The sequence below is a fragment of the Hypomesus transpacificus genome, unplaced genomic scaffold (genome assembly GCF_021917145.1).
Source record: "Hypomesus transpacificus isolate Combined female unplaced genomic scaffold, fHypTra1 scaffold_188, whole genome shotgun sequence".
Classification (NCBI taxonomy): Eukaryota; Metazoa; Chordata; class Actinopteri; order Osmeriformes; family Osmeridae; genus Hypomesus; species Hypomesus transpacificus.
Window position 1 is genome coordinate 1 of NW_025813737.1, and position 14,485 is coordinate 14,485.

Below are 14,485 nucleotides of genomic sequence, written 5' to 3' on the forward strand. Positions count from 1 at the left end.
TGCACTTAGAGATCAATGTTGTGTAATTTTAACTTGTTTAACTACATGCTCTTATGGTCTCTTCCCTTTAGCACTATTTTTTGGTTGTTCACAATATGTACTTCTTGTCTTTGACTACCCGCAATGCTGTGGGGCTATCTTGTTGTTATTATCAGTGACCTATGCACTTTGTGAAGCTCTCTCTTGGAAGTCGCTTTGGACAAAAGCGTCTGCTAAATGAATAAATGTAAAATGAATAAATGTACCCCGTTGTCAACTGTTGGCCAGCCGAGCTCGAACCGAAGCTGATCGATCGTCCAGGAGCTCACGTGACTATATCTAATGCCCGCAAGCAGTGGAATGACACCAGATAAAACACATCTTTCTCAAGGTTCTGAATTGGCCGGGAATCGAACCCGGGTTAACTGCTTGGAAGGCAGCTATGCTTGCCACTATGCCACCAATGCCCACAACATCCTCCATGATCGCACAGCTTTTCGAGCCACGGTTCGATTTTTCACACCACCTACTGACGTCCAACTAGTAAGAGTTTGCCATAAACCTGGTTTATACTTCTGTCGAGTTTGGAACACTTGGCCTAATCCGGATGTGCTCGACCGTCACAAGAGACGAAATGCCTCTCACACTTTGTATTGTCTGGTGATGGAGCCACTATACCTACGATGCCCCAAGAAAGCATCAACGACAACATGTCGAGCCACAGTTCACCTTTCAAACCCACTTACTGACTTGAAAGCAACGAGACGGCGTTAGCACCCTACAAAACTGGCAGCGGTGGGATTCGAACCCACGCCTCCGGAGAGACTGGAGCCTAAATCCAGCACCTTGGACCGCTCGGCCACGCTACCCCGTTGTCAACTGTTGGCCAGCCGAGCTCCAACCGAAGCTGATCGATCGTCCAGGAGCTCACGTGACTATATCTAATGCCCGCAAGCAGTGGAATGACACCAGATAAAACACATCTTTCTCAAGGTTCTGAATTGGCCGGGAATCGAACCCGGGTTAACTGCTTGGAAGGCAGCTATGCTTGCCACTATACCACCAATGCCCACGACATCCTCCATGATCGCACAGCTTTTCGAGCCACGGTTCGATTTTTCACACCACCTACTGACGTCCAACTAGTAAGAGTTTGCCATAAACCTGGTTTATACTTCTGTCGAGTTTGGAACACTTGGCCTAATCCGGATGTGCTCGACCGTCACAAGAGACGAAATGCCTCTCACACTTTGTATTGTCTGGTGATGGAGCCACTATACCTACGATGCCCCAAGAAAGCATCAACGACAACATGTCGAGCCACAGTTCACCTTTCAAACCCACTTACTGACTTGAAAGCAACGAGACGGCGTTAGCACCCTACAAAACTGGCAGCGGTGGGATTCGAACCCACGCCTCCGAAGAGACTGGAGCCTAAATCCAGCACCTTGGACCGCTCGGCCACGCTACCCCGTTGTCAACTGTTGGCCAGCCGAGCTCCAACCGAAGCTGATCGATCGTCCAGGAGCTCACGTGACTAGTCTAATGCCCGCAAGCAGTGGAATGACACCAGATAAAACACATCTTTCTCAAGGTTCTGCATTGGCCGGGAATCGAACCCGGGTCAACTGCTTGGAAGGCAGCTATGCTTGCCACTATACCACCAATGCCCACGACATCCTCCATGATCGCACAGCTTTTCGAGCCACGGTTCGATTTTTCACACCACCTACTGACGTCCAACTAGTAAGAGATTGCCATAAACCTGGTTTATACTTCTGTCGAGTTTGGAACACTTGGCCTAATCCGGATGTGCTCGACCGTCACAAGAGACGAAATGCCTCTCACACTTTGTATTGTCTGGTGATGGAGCCACTATACCTACGATGCCCCAAGAAAGCATCAACGACAACACAACACAACATGTCGAGCCACAGTTCACCTTTAAAACCCACTTACTGACTTGAAAGCAACGAGACGGCGTTAGCACCCTACAAAAGTGGCAGCGGTGGGATTCGAACCCACGCCTCCGGAGAGACTGGAGCCTAAATCCAGCGCCTTGGACCGCTCGGCCACGCTACCCCGTTGTCAGCTGTTGGCCACCCGAGCTTCTCCCAAAACTGATCGATACTGAACTAGTAACAGATTGCCCTAAACCTGGTTTATACTTCTGTCGAGTTTGGAACACTTGGCCTACTCCGGATGTGTTCGACCGTCACAAGAGACGAAATGCCTCTTCACGGTTTGTATTGTCTGGTGATGGAGCAACTATACCTACGATCCCCCAAGAAAGCATCAACGACAACACAACACGTCGAGCCACAGTTCACCTTTCAAACCCACTTACTGACGTGAAAGCAATGAGACGCCGTTAGCACCCTACAAAAGTGGCAGCGGTGGGATTCGAACCCACGCCTCCGGAGAGACTGGAGCCTTAATCCAGCGCCTTGGACCGCTCGGCCACGCTACCCCGTTGTCAGCTGTTGGCCAGCCGAGCTCGAACCGAAGCTGATCGATCGTCGCCGCGCGGCAGGCTGCTATGAATGGTCTTAACTTCCTTAACTTTTCCCATTCATTCTCTATGGCTATCCTTAACCATATCGAATACTACCATTTGTGGCCACTATGGGGATTTGGGGGGCGCTGTTTCGCGGTTTTCTTACGAGATAGAGAAGCGTCTCAGATCAGAATATATTGTTTGAGAGAACAGTACACGTAGATCTGCACTGAGGTAAGATATCCATCTGGATAGATCTAAAAATAGCTAGCTAAATCATGAATGAACATGTTATTTTACTCATCTCTGCTTTGTGAAAACTCAACATTGAGCACGCTATGACTCTCAGTCTAACAGTATGAATGAATGAAACTGTATGTACAGTAGCCACTAATGCAATGTTACGTTGGTACTACTATAACTTCCCAAAGTTATTCAGTAACGTTAGTTACTAACAATATACCGACAATGGTTTGCCAGCATGTTATGTAAAATTAATAGTGAATCGTGAATAAAAGTCATGTTAGAAGAGAGCTGTTCGCAGCTAATACACATTCCAAGACAAAGGACATTGAGGGGGATTGTTGGGGGATGGGGGAGGATGGGGGAGTTGAGATGAGGCACATTCACCTCAAGTAAGCACACTCATCGAATAGATACAGATCTACTGTAGGGCAGTGTTGTTTGAAAATACTCTGGCTACCACCCCCTCTTGACATGTAATTTGTTGTAATTATTGAATGTGTTATTTCTTTTAAATACAGATGTCTAAGCAAGTTTTTAGTTTTTATCCTGGGAGAGTGGTGGTGGTCTTTCGGAAGGGGTCACATGGCTACCTTCTCCAAGATGCAACTGAGGAAGCCAAGCGTTGGAAGGACTCCTCTGTCTCTCTGAAGGACAAGTCAGCACCCATAAAGGAGGAGCAGATGAGGGCAAGGGCGTGCTCTTTGGTCCGTGACCGAGGGGGGGATGTGTCTGATCAAACTGAGGTGTTGGGGGAGTATACTTTACAGTTTGGAAAGTATAAGGGGAAATTGGTCAGATGGCTCCTTGAAAATGATGTGGGGTACACTCTGTACCTCATTAAACAATTTGAAAAGGAGCAAATGGCTGGCATGCCTTTGGATGGGCCCAGCAAAGACAGCCTGCGGTCCTTTGTAGGGTATGCCAATTCCTTCAAGGAAATCAAGGCAGTGCTGGAGTACGAGGCCAGGAGGACCGGGGCTGTCAGCTCAGTGGAGGAGGACCAACAGGTCGGCTTTGGCCGCATGCCAACAAGGACCTGGGGTGACGTCTGGGAGGGTAGGGCAGATGGCTTTGCAGCGTTCGTTCTGTCCCGGACCACCACTCCGGGAACTAGCATGGACAAACTGAAGCGGTACCTGACCAAGAAGACCCAGGAGGCATCCATGTCCTCTCCTCTGCTCGCCTCCAGCCAAGCCGTGGGTAGGTCATCAGTATTAATTAAATATTATAAGTAATTTAATGCTTGTGATTATGGTTAACTTTCATTTGATGCATGTAACAGATAGGATATAAATGTAACTATTGTACAGTGAAAGGAATACATTCTTATGTTTCTTTCCTGTTTGCACCACAGTCATGGATGAAGATGAAGACCTGGAGCAAGCCATGCTGAACATCTCCCCCTCCAAGATGGTCAAGCAGAGCTGTAAGTGAATGTTCCTTTGTGGGCCTTGTTGTGTGTGACTGAGGACACATTTAAAGCAATATGCTTTTGAACTGCTACTTGACAGCATGTTGTACATCTTTTCATCTCTGCTTTGTCACTAGCTGCTGCCCTGTCTTCGGGTGCATCTTCATCTCCCAGGAATAAGAGACCAGCAGGCCGAGGTCTCTTTGCATATCAGTTGTTGGGACCAAGACATGACTCTTGGTCAATGTTCATGCCACGTTCCTGGCCTTGTTCAATGTTCATGCCACGTTTCTGGCCTTGTTCAATGTTTATGGTGTTCTGCCTTTCAAAACTCCAATCATGAATTTACATCCTCTCCATCGTTGATGGTAAGTGTTTTTTTTCTTATACTCTGCATGATTCCCATTATGAATTTACAGGCTCTTCGTTGAGGGTAAGTGTTATTTGTCTTATACTCTGCATGATGACTGCATGAATGTGCATGCCACCGTTTGCATTGTTTGCTTAACAGGTTTTTGAACAAAATTATTTATTTAGGATTAAAGCTGTTTGATAGTTGCTGACAGATCCAATTGAGAGAAGTTCTTACATGCAAACAAAGCACACATGCAATTTGCCTCTGTCAGTCTGAAATATAACTTTTACACGGTGACTAACTTTGTCCTTTTTTTCAGGATATAAGAATCCATCCGCTGCTCAGTCTAAACTGCCTGGTAACAGACTGGACCCCAGCACTGCTCAAGGTAAAATGATCATGTTCCTAGGACTACATCTGAATCTCTTGCAATTTAAAAACATACTACAAACAATATGTTGTGTTTTGCATGAGCTACTATGTTAGATGTTGAGAATAACATTGTGCTTTCTGTAATAGAAAAGAGTAAACCAGCAGCCACACTCTCCAGACCAGACCAGGGTGATGGACTCACTTCTTTGTTGCCAGGTTAATATTGATGTCTACATGCGCCTAACTAGATACAAGATTTAATCAAACATAACTTACTTACCTCATTTAACTCTTAGCCTGTGATTGAAAGTCATCTCTCACTGCAGTCCCGGTAGCAAAAAGACAGGTTGTGAGCTATATACATATTTTGTCATTAGATCCCCCAGTTCCAGTGAAGGCTCCAGTGCCAGTTCCGCCCGAGTTGCTTGCACTGGGCCTGTGTACAGAGTCAGCAAACACTGCTATCTCAAAAGGTATGAGTCACTATTATTTAATAATATAATTACTTGAAAGTATTTAAAAATATTTTATATGTTTAAAAATCTATGTATTTAGTCTGTTGTTTACAGAATGTAGTTGCTCATCATTATCATCTGTCATCCTGCAGCCTCTCCCCGACTGGCTCCTGTGCTGTCTGCAGCCACCATGCCACCGCACTCTGCTCCATCTCCTGCCACGTCTGCTGCTGTCGCTCTACCCTGTCCTGTTCCAGCCGCAGCTGGTGCGCTACCTACCCCAGCTCCGTCTACCATCCCACCACCACTCCATAGGAAGGACCAAGACGTCAGCCAGTGGAACTGCTCCCAAAACCAGAAGATGTGGATGAAAACGGAGATGGAATCTTTGGGACTTTGGCCAGGATCTCGACCTGTACGACATCTGATGGGTATGATCTCCTTGTGGCGTCATCCACCCCAACCAGAACTCATAGATCCAGTCTATGATATGCCATCTCCCAAGTACTTCCAGCTACATCCATTTTTCATTTGGAAACCGGAGCATGCAATTATGGAGAGAGTGAGGAACAATTACATTTTACCCTGCCTCTACGGCTGCTCCACTCCCCATGTGGTTTCGGCAGGAGTTGGGCGACCCCGGGTCATTATTGGGACCAGCGGCCAGTACTACATCTTGGCCTCTCGGCTGAACTGCAAAACATGCAAGAGGTACTGGTTCGCTGACAAACCCCAGTGGATGGAAATGCTGCCACAACTCTTCTGCAACATCCTGCCAGCATTTCTCACCCACAAAAAAGCCATCTGCAAAACGGTAATGGATGAGCTATGTCGCACAGGGAGGTCGGCCACAGACATGGCAAATCAGCTGAATGAGGCTCTGCACCTACGGTACGAGAGGGCACACCTTGCCTATCTGTTGACTGTACAGAATGTGCAGGATGGTGACTCCGGCCTGTATGGGCAGAAGACCATCACAGGCACCATGCGGAAGGACAACACCCCTGATCCCTTTGGTACCTACGACTTGACCAATGGCTGGTGTGGGGTAGCCATCAGTCCCCGCTACCTAGTAGACTGCCTCGTACATGAGTACCACCGTAAGGAGAAGACCCTCACTCTTGTCCTGCAAGGCACTTTTGGGCAGGTCATTCGAGCTGACCACACACGGAAGGTGGCCCGGAAGGTGGTGCTCTCATCCGGAACCATGTCCTCGTGATGAATGAGAACTGGATGATCCTGTCCTGGGTGATGCTTCAGTCAGAGAGTGACCGGTCGCTGGAACCCATGTACGAGGGGCTGTCTCATCGCTACGACTCAGCTGGACTGCCGAAGGCAAAGTACCAGTGGGTGGACAGGTAAAAGCCAGATCACAGCTTTTGTATTCAATTTTACACAGGACAGAAACATTTAGCAAAATATAATATACTATATAGTTACAGGGGATTGTATGCAGGTGACATAGAAACTCAAAGCCTATCATTAATTTGTGTTTTTCTCTCTCTCTCTCTCACTGTGTGAGCAGGGACTGCTGTGCTGATTTCCGGATCCCAAACCTTGACCCCCAGGAGCACCTCCACTGGGATTCATGGAAAACCACGGAAGCTGTGGTGACGGGGGCAACATCTGGGAACCTGACCAACTCATGTGCCTCCCGGGGAAAGTACAGCAGCGACATCACTGTCAAACTGGACCTTTTCCATTGCATGCGGCGGTTCTCAAGGGAGTGCGTGTCAGAGCACCATACACTCCACAGCACTTTCTGCCGGTTCCTCAGTGCTGCATTCTGTGTGGTGGACCAGACTGACCTGCAGAGGCTGACGGAGGCATACGCCTTCTGTGGGATCAGGCCTGCCAATCCCACAAAGCAGCATATCCGGGAACACTGCCGGACCAAGGTACTTTTGAATGTTCATAACATTAATAATGCTTGTTATGTTATAACATAAATAAGAAAAATACGTAATTTAATTTCTGTATTCCGTTAATGCATATGAAATCATCTGTAATCCTTTTTTCAATTGTAAGGTACCACAACCTACAGAGCTGCTGGAGAGAGTGGAGAGCGTCCTCAAACAGTTCTTCCTAGAGACAGATCCCAATGGTGTCTACCTCTTCAAGCCGTCCATGCTAAAGCTGTGGAGACTCCAGAGGGTGCACATCCTGAGAGGCTGCCTGAGTGATCCAGAAGAGGAGGACGGGATCCTTTACAGACACGGAGGAACAGTGCAGCTCAACCACGTCAAGGGTGAAGGAGCAGCTGTCCCAGTGTGGATCCCTGTGAGAGGCACCTCCCAACAGGAGGGTTTCCATGCGCATCAGGCACGGTGGATCACAGGCAACTGTGTTTCCTCCGAGCTCTTCCAGGCTCAAGGCATGATGGGCATGGCACGGTGGAACTTTCAGAGATTGGTGGATCTGAAGTTACCGGACGTGAAGCTACCTGCAGTCTTTGACCCAGTGCTCATCATGCAGCTGAACGTGGCATCGGAGAGGGTGACCGGCCATGCCAAATACCCTGCACTGCAGTTGAGCCACAGAGACACAGGGGAGAGATTTGGCCTGCAGTATGTGGAGCCAGGCTGTCGCCCTGTGCCTCTGGACTGGTTCAAGAACAGGTCCCAGGGGGCTGATGAAGAGGGAGCTGAGGAAGAGGAGGCTGACCGGGTGGTCGCCGACCAGCCCTTCATCACGCCAGAAGACAATGTAAGTTGCATTGATAGCACTTTGTAATTTACCCTTTCAAACTTACACAGGTTATACCTGCAGACTAAGCACACATGTTTAAATAATTGAAATGCATGTACTTCCTCTGTTGCAGGATGACGTCTTTGGTGAGGCTTCTGGAGTCTTGCCCCAGACCACAGTCCAGCCAGTCCAATCAACCTCCACTCAAGGTAATTTTGCAAATATCCCTCATTTTACACATCTGCTAGTAAAATGTGAATGAGATGCAACACTCAAGTTGCACTGATGCTTGATAGAGCAAGATTTTATATTTATTATGTGTTATTTCTACTTGTCTTCAGGTCTGCCAACGACACCTGCACTGCCCATCACAGCAAACCCGCGTGCTGCTCGCACAATGTCCATCAAGGCAGGCGGGCTTCTGTACGTCTTGGACCATTCCCGGTGGACAGAGGCCATGAAGGAGGTCATCGACGGCCTCATAGGAATCCACCAAGGGTCGAAGGATTTCCTGCAGAGGGTGGACAGTGACTACGCTGGCTTGGTGCAGGCTGCTTCCCGTGATCCCAATAGCCTGTTGCATCCAACAACAAAGCAACACATTTCACAGTATGTGAAGCATTGGGCAAAGCGGACCAACGCCAGCACGTCCCTGAACACCAGCCCAGAGAAACTTCTGGAGACGCAGCAGCTGTGGCAGCACCTGACGGCAGAGAGTGAGACCAAGAGCGTGCCGGTGGTGACCATACCACCCGCTGCGGTCAATCCACCTGGGAGAGATCCCCAGGAGGCCCCTCTGACCAAGGCTGCTATCGAGGACATGGTGCGGGACATAGTCCAGAAGCAGACGGCACTGCAACAACAGCAGCAGCAGCAGCTGGGCAAAAAGAAGACGAGGAACTGTCTTGCCTGTGGCCAGCCGAAGTCGCGATACCAGGGAGACGGTTCCTCCATCCACCTCTTCTACCAGTCTGGGGAGGTCAAGTACTTTTACTGCTCACAAAGAGTCCACAAGCTCTATGCAGCAGAAGGCCTGAATGACCCCAGAATGCCGTTTGAGGACTTTGCGGACACCCCTTTCTTTGGGAAAGAGCTTGAGGCAGCCAAGCTCAGGTCAGCAGAGGCACGGAGGTTGGCTGATCTGCGGGGGAAACGGAGGGCGGCAGAACAGCAGCCCACCGGTCGGCTCTGCAAGTTCTGCCGCAAGCCCATCAAGCAGGGGCCAGAAAGCCCCCATGTGTACCATTCGTTCCGGGGTGTGGCGGGCAGGTACATTTACTGTCCTACCAGGGTGCTGTCCCTGTACAAGGCAGACGGAATGAATGCTGAAATGACCTGGGGGGAGTTTCAACAATCAGCCTTCTACAAGGCAGAGAAGAAGAGGTGGGCTGAGGAGAAGGGGAAGTAGGCAAACTGTACATAAAAATTGTTGTAAATAGTTCAAATAAATAATATGACTGTTTTGCACTTAATCTAGGTTATTTGTACAAGCCTTGATTACATGTTCCAATAAATGGCCAAAATAAGATTGTGTGTTCATCTCAGTTATTTGTATCACAATTAATCATCAAATAAATGTTCATGATGTATGAAAATGGAGATGGATCAGACTATTGATTACCATTGACCCCTTAAGACTCATCTGTACAAATGTCTTCATTTAGTGGCTCAAACAAATCCAGGCAACTGGTTACACTGAAAATAAATCCCCAATATTAGAGGTTTTTACCAGAATATATTTTTTTATATTCCATCAAAACCAGACAATATACAAACAATGAAAATAGTGCCAACGGACAATACACAATCTTGTTAATAAACAAGGCTAAATACAATTATGATGTATTTGTAATGTACAATACTGCAATTTTAGATGTAGATTAGAGGCATCTCAGTATGGCCTTTTACATTGGTTTGATATATAGCAGATAACCAGTGCCACTATATTGTATCATTGAAAGAAGTACAATAAATCATTTGTAATAAACATCGTCGTGACTGGGATTCGACACGAGTACCCCAATTTTTCCCTTTACAGGTACAGGCGTCTGCCCGCCGCGTGGAAGGCAGCTATGCTTGCCACTATACCACCAATGCCCACAACATCCTCCATGATCGCACAGTATTTCGAGCCACGGTTCGATTTTTCACACCACCTACTGACGTCCAACTAGTAAGAGATTGCCATAAACCTGGTTTATACTTCTGTCGAGTTTGGAACACTTGGCCTAATCCGGATGTGCTCGACCGTCACAAGAGACGAAATGCCTCTCACACTTTGTATTGTCTGGTGATGGAGCCACTATACCTACGATGCCCCAAGAAAGCATCAACGACAACATGTCGAGCCATAATTCAACTTTCAAACCCACTTACTGACTTGAAAGCAACGAGACGGCATTATCACCCTACAAAAATGGCAGCAGTCGGATTCTAACCCACGCCTCCGGAGAGACTGGAGCCTAAATCCAGCGCCTTGGACGGCTCGGCCACGCTACCCCCGTTGTCAGCTGTTGGCCACCCGAGCTTCTCCCAAAACTGATCGATACTGAACTAGTAACAGATTGCCCTAAACCTGGTTTATACTTCTGTCGAGTTTGGAACACTTGGCCTACTCCGGATGTGTTCGACCGTCACAAGAGACGAAATGCCTCTTCACGGTTTGTATTGTCTGGTGATGGAGCCACTATACCTACGATGCCCCAAGAAAGCATCAACGACAACACAACACGTCGAGCCACAGTTCACCTTTCAAACCCACTTACTGACGTGAAAGCAATGAGACGCCGTTAGCACCCTACAAAAGTGGCAGCGGTGGGATTCGAACCCACGCCTCCGGAGAGACTGGAGCCTTAATCCAGCGCCTTGGACCGCTCGGCCACGCTACCCCGTTGTCAGCTATTGGCCAGCCGAGCTCAAACCGAAGCTGATCGATCGTCCAGGAGCTCACGTGACTATATCTAATGCCCGCAAGCAGTGGAATGACACCAGATAAAACACATCTTTCTCAAGGTTCTGCATTGGCCGGGAATCGAACCCGGGTCAACTGCTTGGAAGGCAGCTATGCTTGCCACTATACCACCAATGCCCACAACATCCTCCATGATCGCACAGCTTTTCGAGCCACGGTTCGATTTTTCACACCACCTACTGACGTCCAACTAGTAAGAGATTGCCATAAACCTGGTTTATACTTCTGTCGAGTTTGGAACACTTGGCCTAATCCGGATGTGCTCGACCGTCACAAGAGCCGAAATGCCTCTCACACTTTGTATTGTCTGGTGATGGAGCCACTATACCTACGATGCCCCAAGAAAGCATCAACGACAACATGTCGAGCCATAATTCAACTTTAAAACCCACTTACTGACTTGAAAGCAACGAGACGGCATTATCACCCTACAAAAATGGCAGCAGTCGGATTCTAACCCACGCCTCCGGAGAGACTGGAGCCTAAATCCAGCGCCTTGGACGGCTCGGCCACGCTACCCCGTTGTCAGCTGTTGGCCACCCGAGCTTCTCCCAAAACTGATCGATACTGAACTAGTAACAGATTGCCCTAAACCTGGTTTATACTTCTGTCGAGTTTGGAACACTTGGCCTACTCCGGATGTGTTCGACCGTCACAAGAGACGAAATGCCTCTTCACGGTTTGTATTGTCTGGTGATGGAGCCACTATACCTACGATGCCCCAAGAAAGCATCAACGACAACACAACACAACACGTCGAGCCACAGTTCACCTTTCAAACCCACTTACTGACGTGAAAGCAATGAGACGCCGTTAGCACCCTACAAAAGTAGCAGCGGTGGGATTCGAACCCACGCCTCCGGAGAGACTGGAGCCTTAATCCAGTGCCTTGGACCGCTCGGCCACGCTACCCCGTTGTCAACTGTTGGCCAGCCGAGCTCGAACCGAAGCTGATCGATCGTCCAGGAGCTCACGTGACTATATCTAATGCCCGCAAGCAGTGGAATGACACCAGATAAAACACATTTTTCTCAAGGTTCTGCATTGGCCGGGAATCGAACCCGGGTCAACTGCTTGGAAGGCAGCTATGCTTGCCACTATACCACCAATGCCCACGACATCCTCCATGATCGCACAGGTTTTCGAGCCACGGTTCGATTTTTCACACCACCTACTGACGTCCAACTAGTAAGAGATTGCCATAAACCTGGTTTATACTTCTGTCGAGTTTGGAACACTTGGCCTAATCCGGATGTGCTCGACCGTCACAAGAGACGAAATGCCTCTCACACTTTGTATTGTCTGGTGATGGAGCCACTATACCTACGATGCCCCAAGAAAGCATCAACGACAACATGTCGAGCCATAATTCAACTTTAAAACCCACTTACTGACTTGAAAGCAACGAGACGGCATTATCACCCTACAAAAATGGCAGCAGTCGGATTCTAACCCACGCCTCCGGAGAGACTGGAGCCTAAATCCAGCGCCTTGGACGGCTCGGCCACGCTACCCCGTTGTCAGCTGTTGGCCACCCGAGCTTCTCCCAAAACTGATCGATACTGAACTAGTAACAGATTGCCCTAAACCTGGTTTATACTTCTGTCGAGTTTGGAACACTTGGCCTACTCCGGATGTGTTCGACCGTCACAAGAGACGAAATGCCTCTTCACGGTTTGTATTGTCTGGTGATGGAGCCACTATACCTACGATGCCCCAAGAAAGCATCAACGACAACACAACACAACACGTCGAGCCACAGTTCACCTTTCAAACCCACTTACTCACGTGAAAGCAATGAGACGCCGTTAGCACCCTACAAAAGTGGCAGCGGTGGGATTCGAACCCACGCCTCCGGAGAGACTGGAGCCTTAATCCAGCGCCTTGGACCGCTCGGCCACGCTACCCCGTTGTCAACTGTTGGCCAGCCGAGCTCGAACCGAAGCTGATCGATCGTCCAGGAGCTCACGTGACTATATCTAATGCCCGCAAGCAGTGGAATGACACCAGATAAAATACATTTTTCTCAAGGTTCTGCATTGGCCGGGAATCGAACCCGGGTCAGCCGCGCGGGAGGCTGCGATGAATGGTCTTAACTTCCTTAACTTTTCCCATTCATTCTCTATGGCTATCCTTAACCATATCGAATACTACCATTTGTGGCCACTATGGGGATTTGGGGGGCGCTGTTTCGCGGTTTTCTTACGAGATAGAGAAGCGTCTCAGATCAGAATATTTTTTGAGAGAACAGTACACGTAGATCTGCACTGAGGTAAGATATCCATCTGGATAGATCTAAAAATAGCTAGCTAAATCATGAATGAACATGTTATTTTACTCATCTCTGCTTTGTGAAAACTCAACATTGAGCACGCTATGACTCTCAGTCTAACAGTATGAATGAATGAAACTGTATGTACAGTAGCCACTAATGCAATGTTACGTTGGTACTACTATAACTTCCCAAAGTTATTCAGTAACGTTAGTTACTAACAATATACCGACAATGGTTTGCCAGCATGTTATGTAAAATTAATAGTGAATCGTGAATAAAAGTCATGTTAGAAGAGAGCTGTTCGCAGCTAATACACATTCCAAGACAAAGGACATTGAGGGGGATTGTTGGGGGATGGGGGAGGATGGGGGAGTTGAGATGAGGCACATTCACCTCAAGTAAGCACACTCATCGAATAGATACAGATCTACTGTAGGGCAGTGTTGTTTGAAAATACTCTGGCTACCACCCCCTCTTGACATGTAATTTGTTGTAATTATTGAATGTGTTATTTCTTTTAAATACAGATGTCTAAGCAAGTTTTTAGTTTTTATCCTGGGAGAGTGGTGGTGGTCTTTCGGAAGGGGTCACATGGCTACCTTCTCCAAGATGCAACTGAGGAAGCCAAGCGTTGGAAGGACTCCTCTGTCTCTCTGAAGGACAAGTCAGCACCCATAAAGGAGGAGCAGATGAGGGCAAGGGCGTGCTCTTTGGTCCGTGACCGAGGGGGGGATGTGTCTGATCAAACTGAGGTGTTGGGGGAGTATACTTTACAGTTTGGAAAGTATAAGGGGAAATTGGTCAGATGGCTCCTTGAAAATGATGTGGGGTACACTCTGTACCTCATTAAACAATTTGAAAAGGAGCAAATGGCTGGCATGCCTTTGGATGGGCCCAGCAAAGACAGCCTGCGGTCCTTTGTAGGGTATGCCAATTCCTTCAAGGAAATCAAGGCAGTGCTGGAGTACGAGGCCAGGAGGACCGGGGCTGTCAGCTCAGTGGAGGAGGACCAACAGGTCGGCTTTGGCCGCATGCCAACAAGGACCTGGGGTGACGTCTGGGAGGGTAGGGCAGATGGCTTTGCAGCGTTCGTTCTGTCCCGGACCACCACTCCGGGAACTAGCATGGACAAACTGAAGCGGTACCTGACCAAGAAGACCCAGGAGGCATCCATGTCCTCTCCTCTGCTCGCCTCCAGCCAAGCCGTGGGTAGGTCATCAGTATTAATTAAATATT

At 48.3% G+C, this 14,485-nt stretch overlaps 1 protein-coding gene and 10 non-coding genes across 11 annotated transcripts; 1 reads left to right on the forward strand and 10 right to left on the reverse strand.

Annotated features, from left to right (window-relative positions):
* Window positions 1–766: 766 nt before the first annotated feature.
* On the reverse strand, window positions 767–848 carry trnal-uag. The gene has a single exon. It is a non-coding gene; the product is annotated as a tRNA-Leu (tRNA).
* A 520-nt stretch (window positions 849–1,368) lies between these two features.
* trnal-uag lies at window positions 1,369–1,450 on the reverse strand. Its single transcript has one exon. It is a non-coding gene; the product is annotated as a tRNA-Leu (tRNA).
* A 127-nt stretch (window positions 1,451–1,577) lies between these two features.
* On the reverse strand, window positions 1,578–1,649 carry trnag-ucc. Its single transcript has one exon. It is a non-coding gene; the product is annotated as a tRNA-Gly (tRNA).
* A 330-nt stretch (window positions 1,650–1,979) lies between these two features.
* trnal-uag lies at window positions 1,980–2,061 on the reverse strand. Its single transcript has one exon. It is a non-coding gene; the product is annotated as a tRNA-Leu (tRNA).
* Window positions 2,062–2,367: 306 nt separating this feature from the next.
* On the reverse strand, window positions 2,368–2,449 carry trnal-aag. The gene has a single exon. It is a non-coding gene; the product is annotated as a tRNA-Leu (tRNA).
* A 2,847-nt stretch (window positions 2,450–5,296) lies between these two features.
* Window positions 5,297–9,411, forward strand: LOC124489259. The gene is made up of 7 exons (XM_047051961.1): window positions 5,297–5,333; window positions 5,468–6,415; window positions 6,502–6,673; window positions 6,841–7,213; window positions 7,344–8,021; window positions 8,137–8,212; window positions 8,345–9,411. Exons 2-7 carry the CDS (start codon window positions 5,506–5,508, stop codon window positions 9,409–9,411), a joined length of 3,276 nt encoding a protein of 1,091 aa, XP_046907917.1. The 5' UTR covers window positions 5,297–5,333; window positions 5,468–5,505.
* Window positions 9,412–10,809: 1,398 nt separating this feature from the next.
* On the reverse strand, window positions 10,810–10,891 carry trnal-aag. The gene has a single exon. It is a non-coding gene; the product is annotated as a tRNA-Leu (tRNA).
* A 128-nt stretch (window positions 10,892–11,019) lies between these two features.
* trnag-ucc lies at window positions 11,020–11,091 on the reverse strand. The gene has a single exon. It is a non-coding gene; the product is annotated as a tRNA-Gly (tRNA).
* A 713-nt stretch (window positions 11,092–11,804) lies between these two features.
* On the reverse strand, window positions 11,805–11,886 carry trnal-aag. The gene has a single exon. It is a non-coding gene; the product is annotated as a tRNA-Leu (tRNA).
* Window positions 11,887–12,014: 128 nt separating this feature from the next.
* trnag-ucc lies at window positions 12,015–12,086 on the reverse strand. Its single transcript has one exon. It is a non-coding gene; the product is annotated as a tRNA-Gly (tRNA).
* A 713-nt stretch (window positions 12,087–12,799) lies between these two features.
* trnal-aag lies at window positions 12,800–12,881 on the reverse strand. The gene has a single exon. It is a non-coding gene; the product is annotated as a tRNA-Leu (tRNA).
* Between the last annotated feature and the right edge of the window lie 1,604 nt (window positions 12,882–14,485).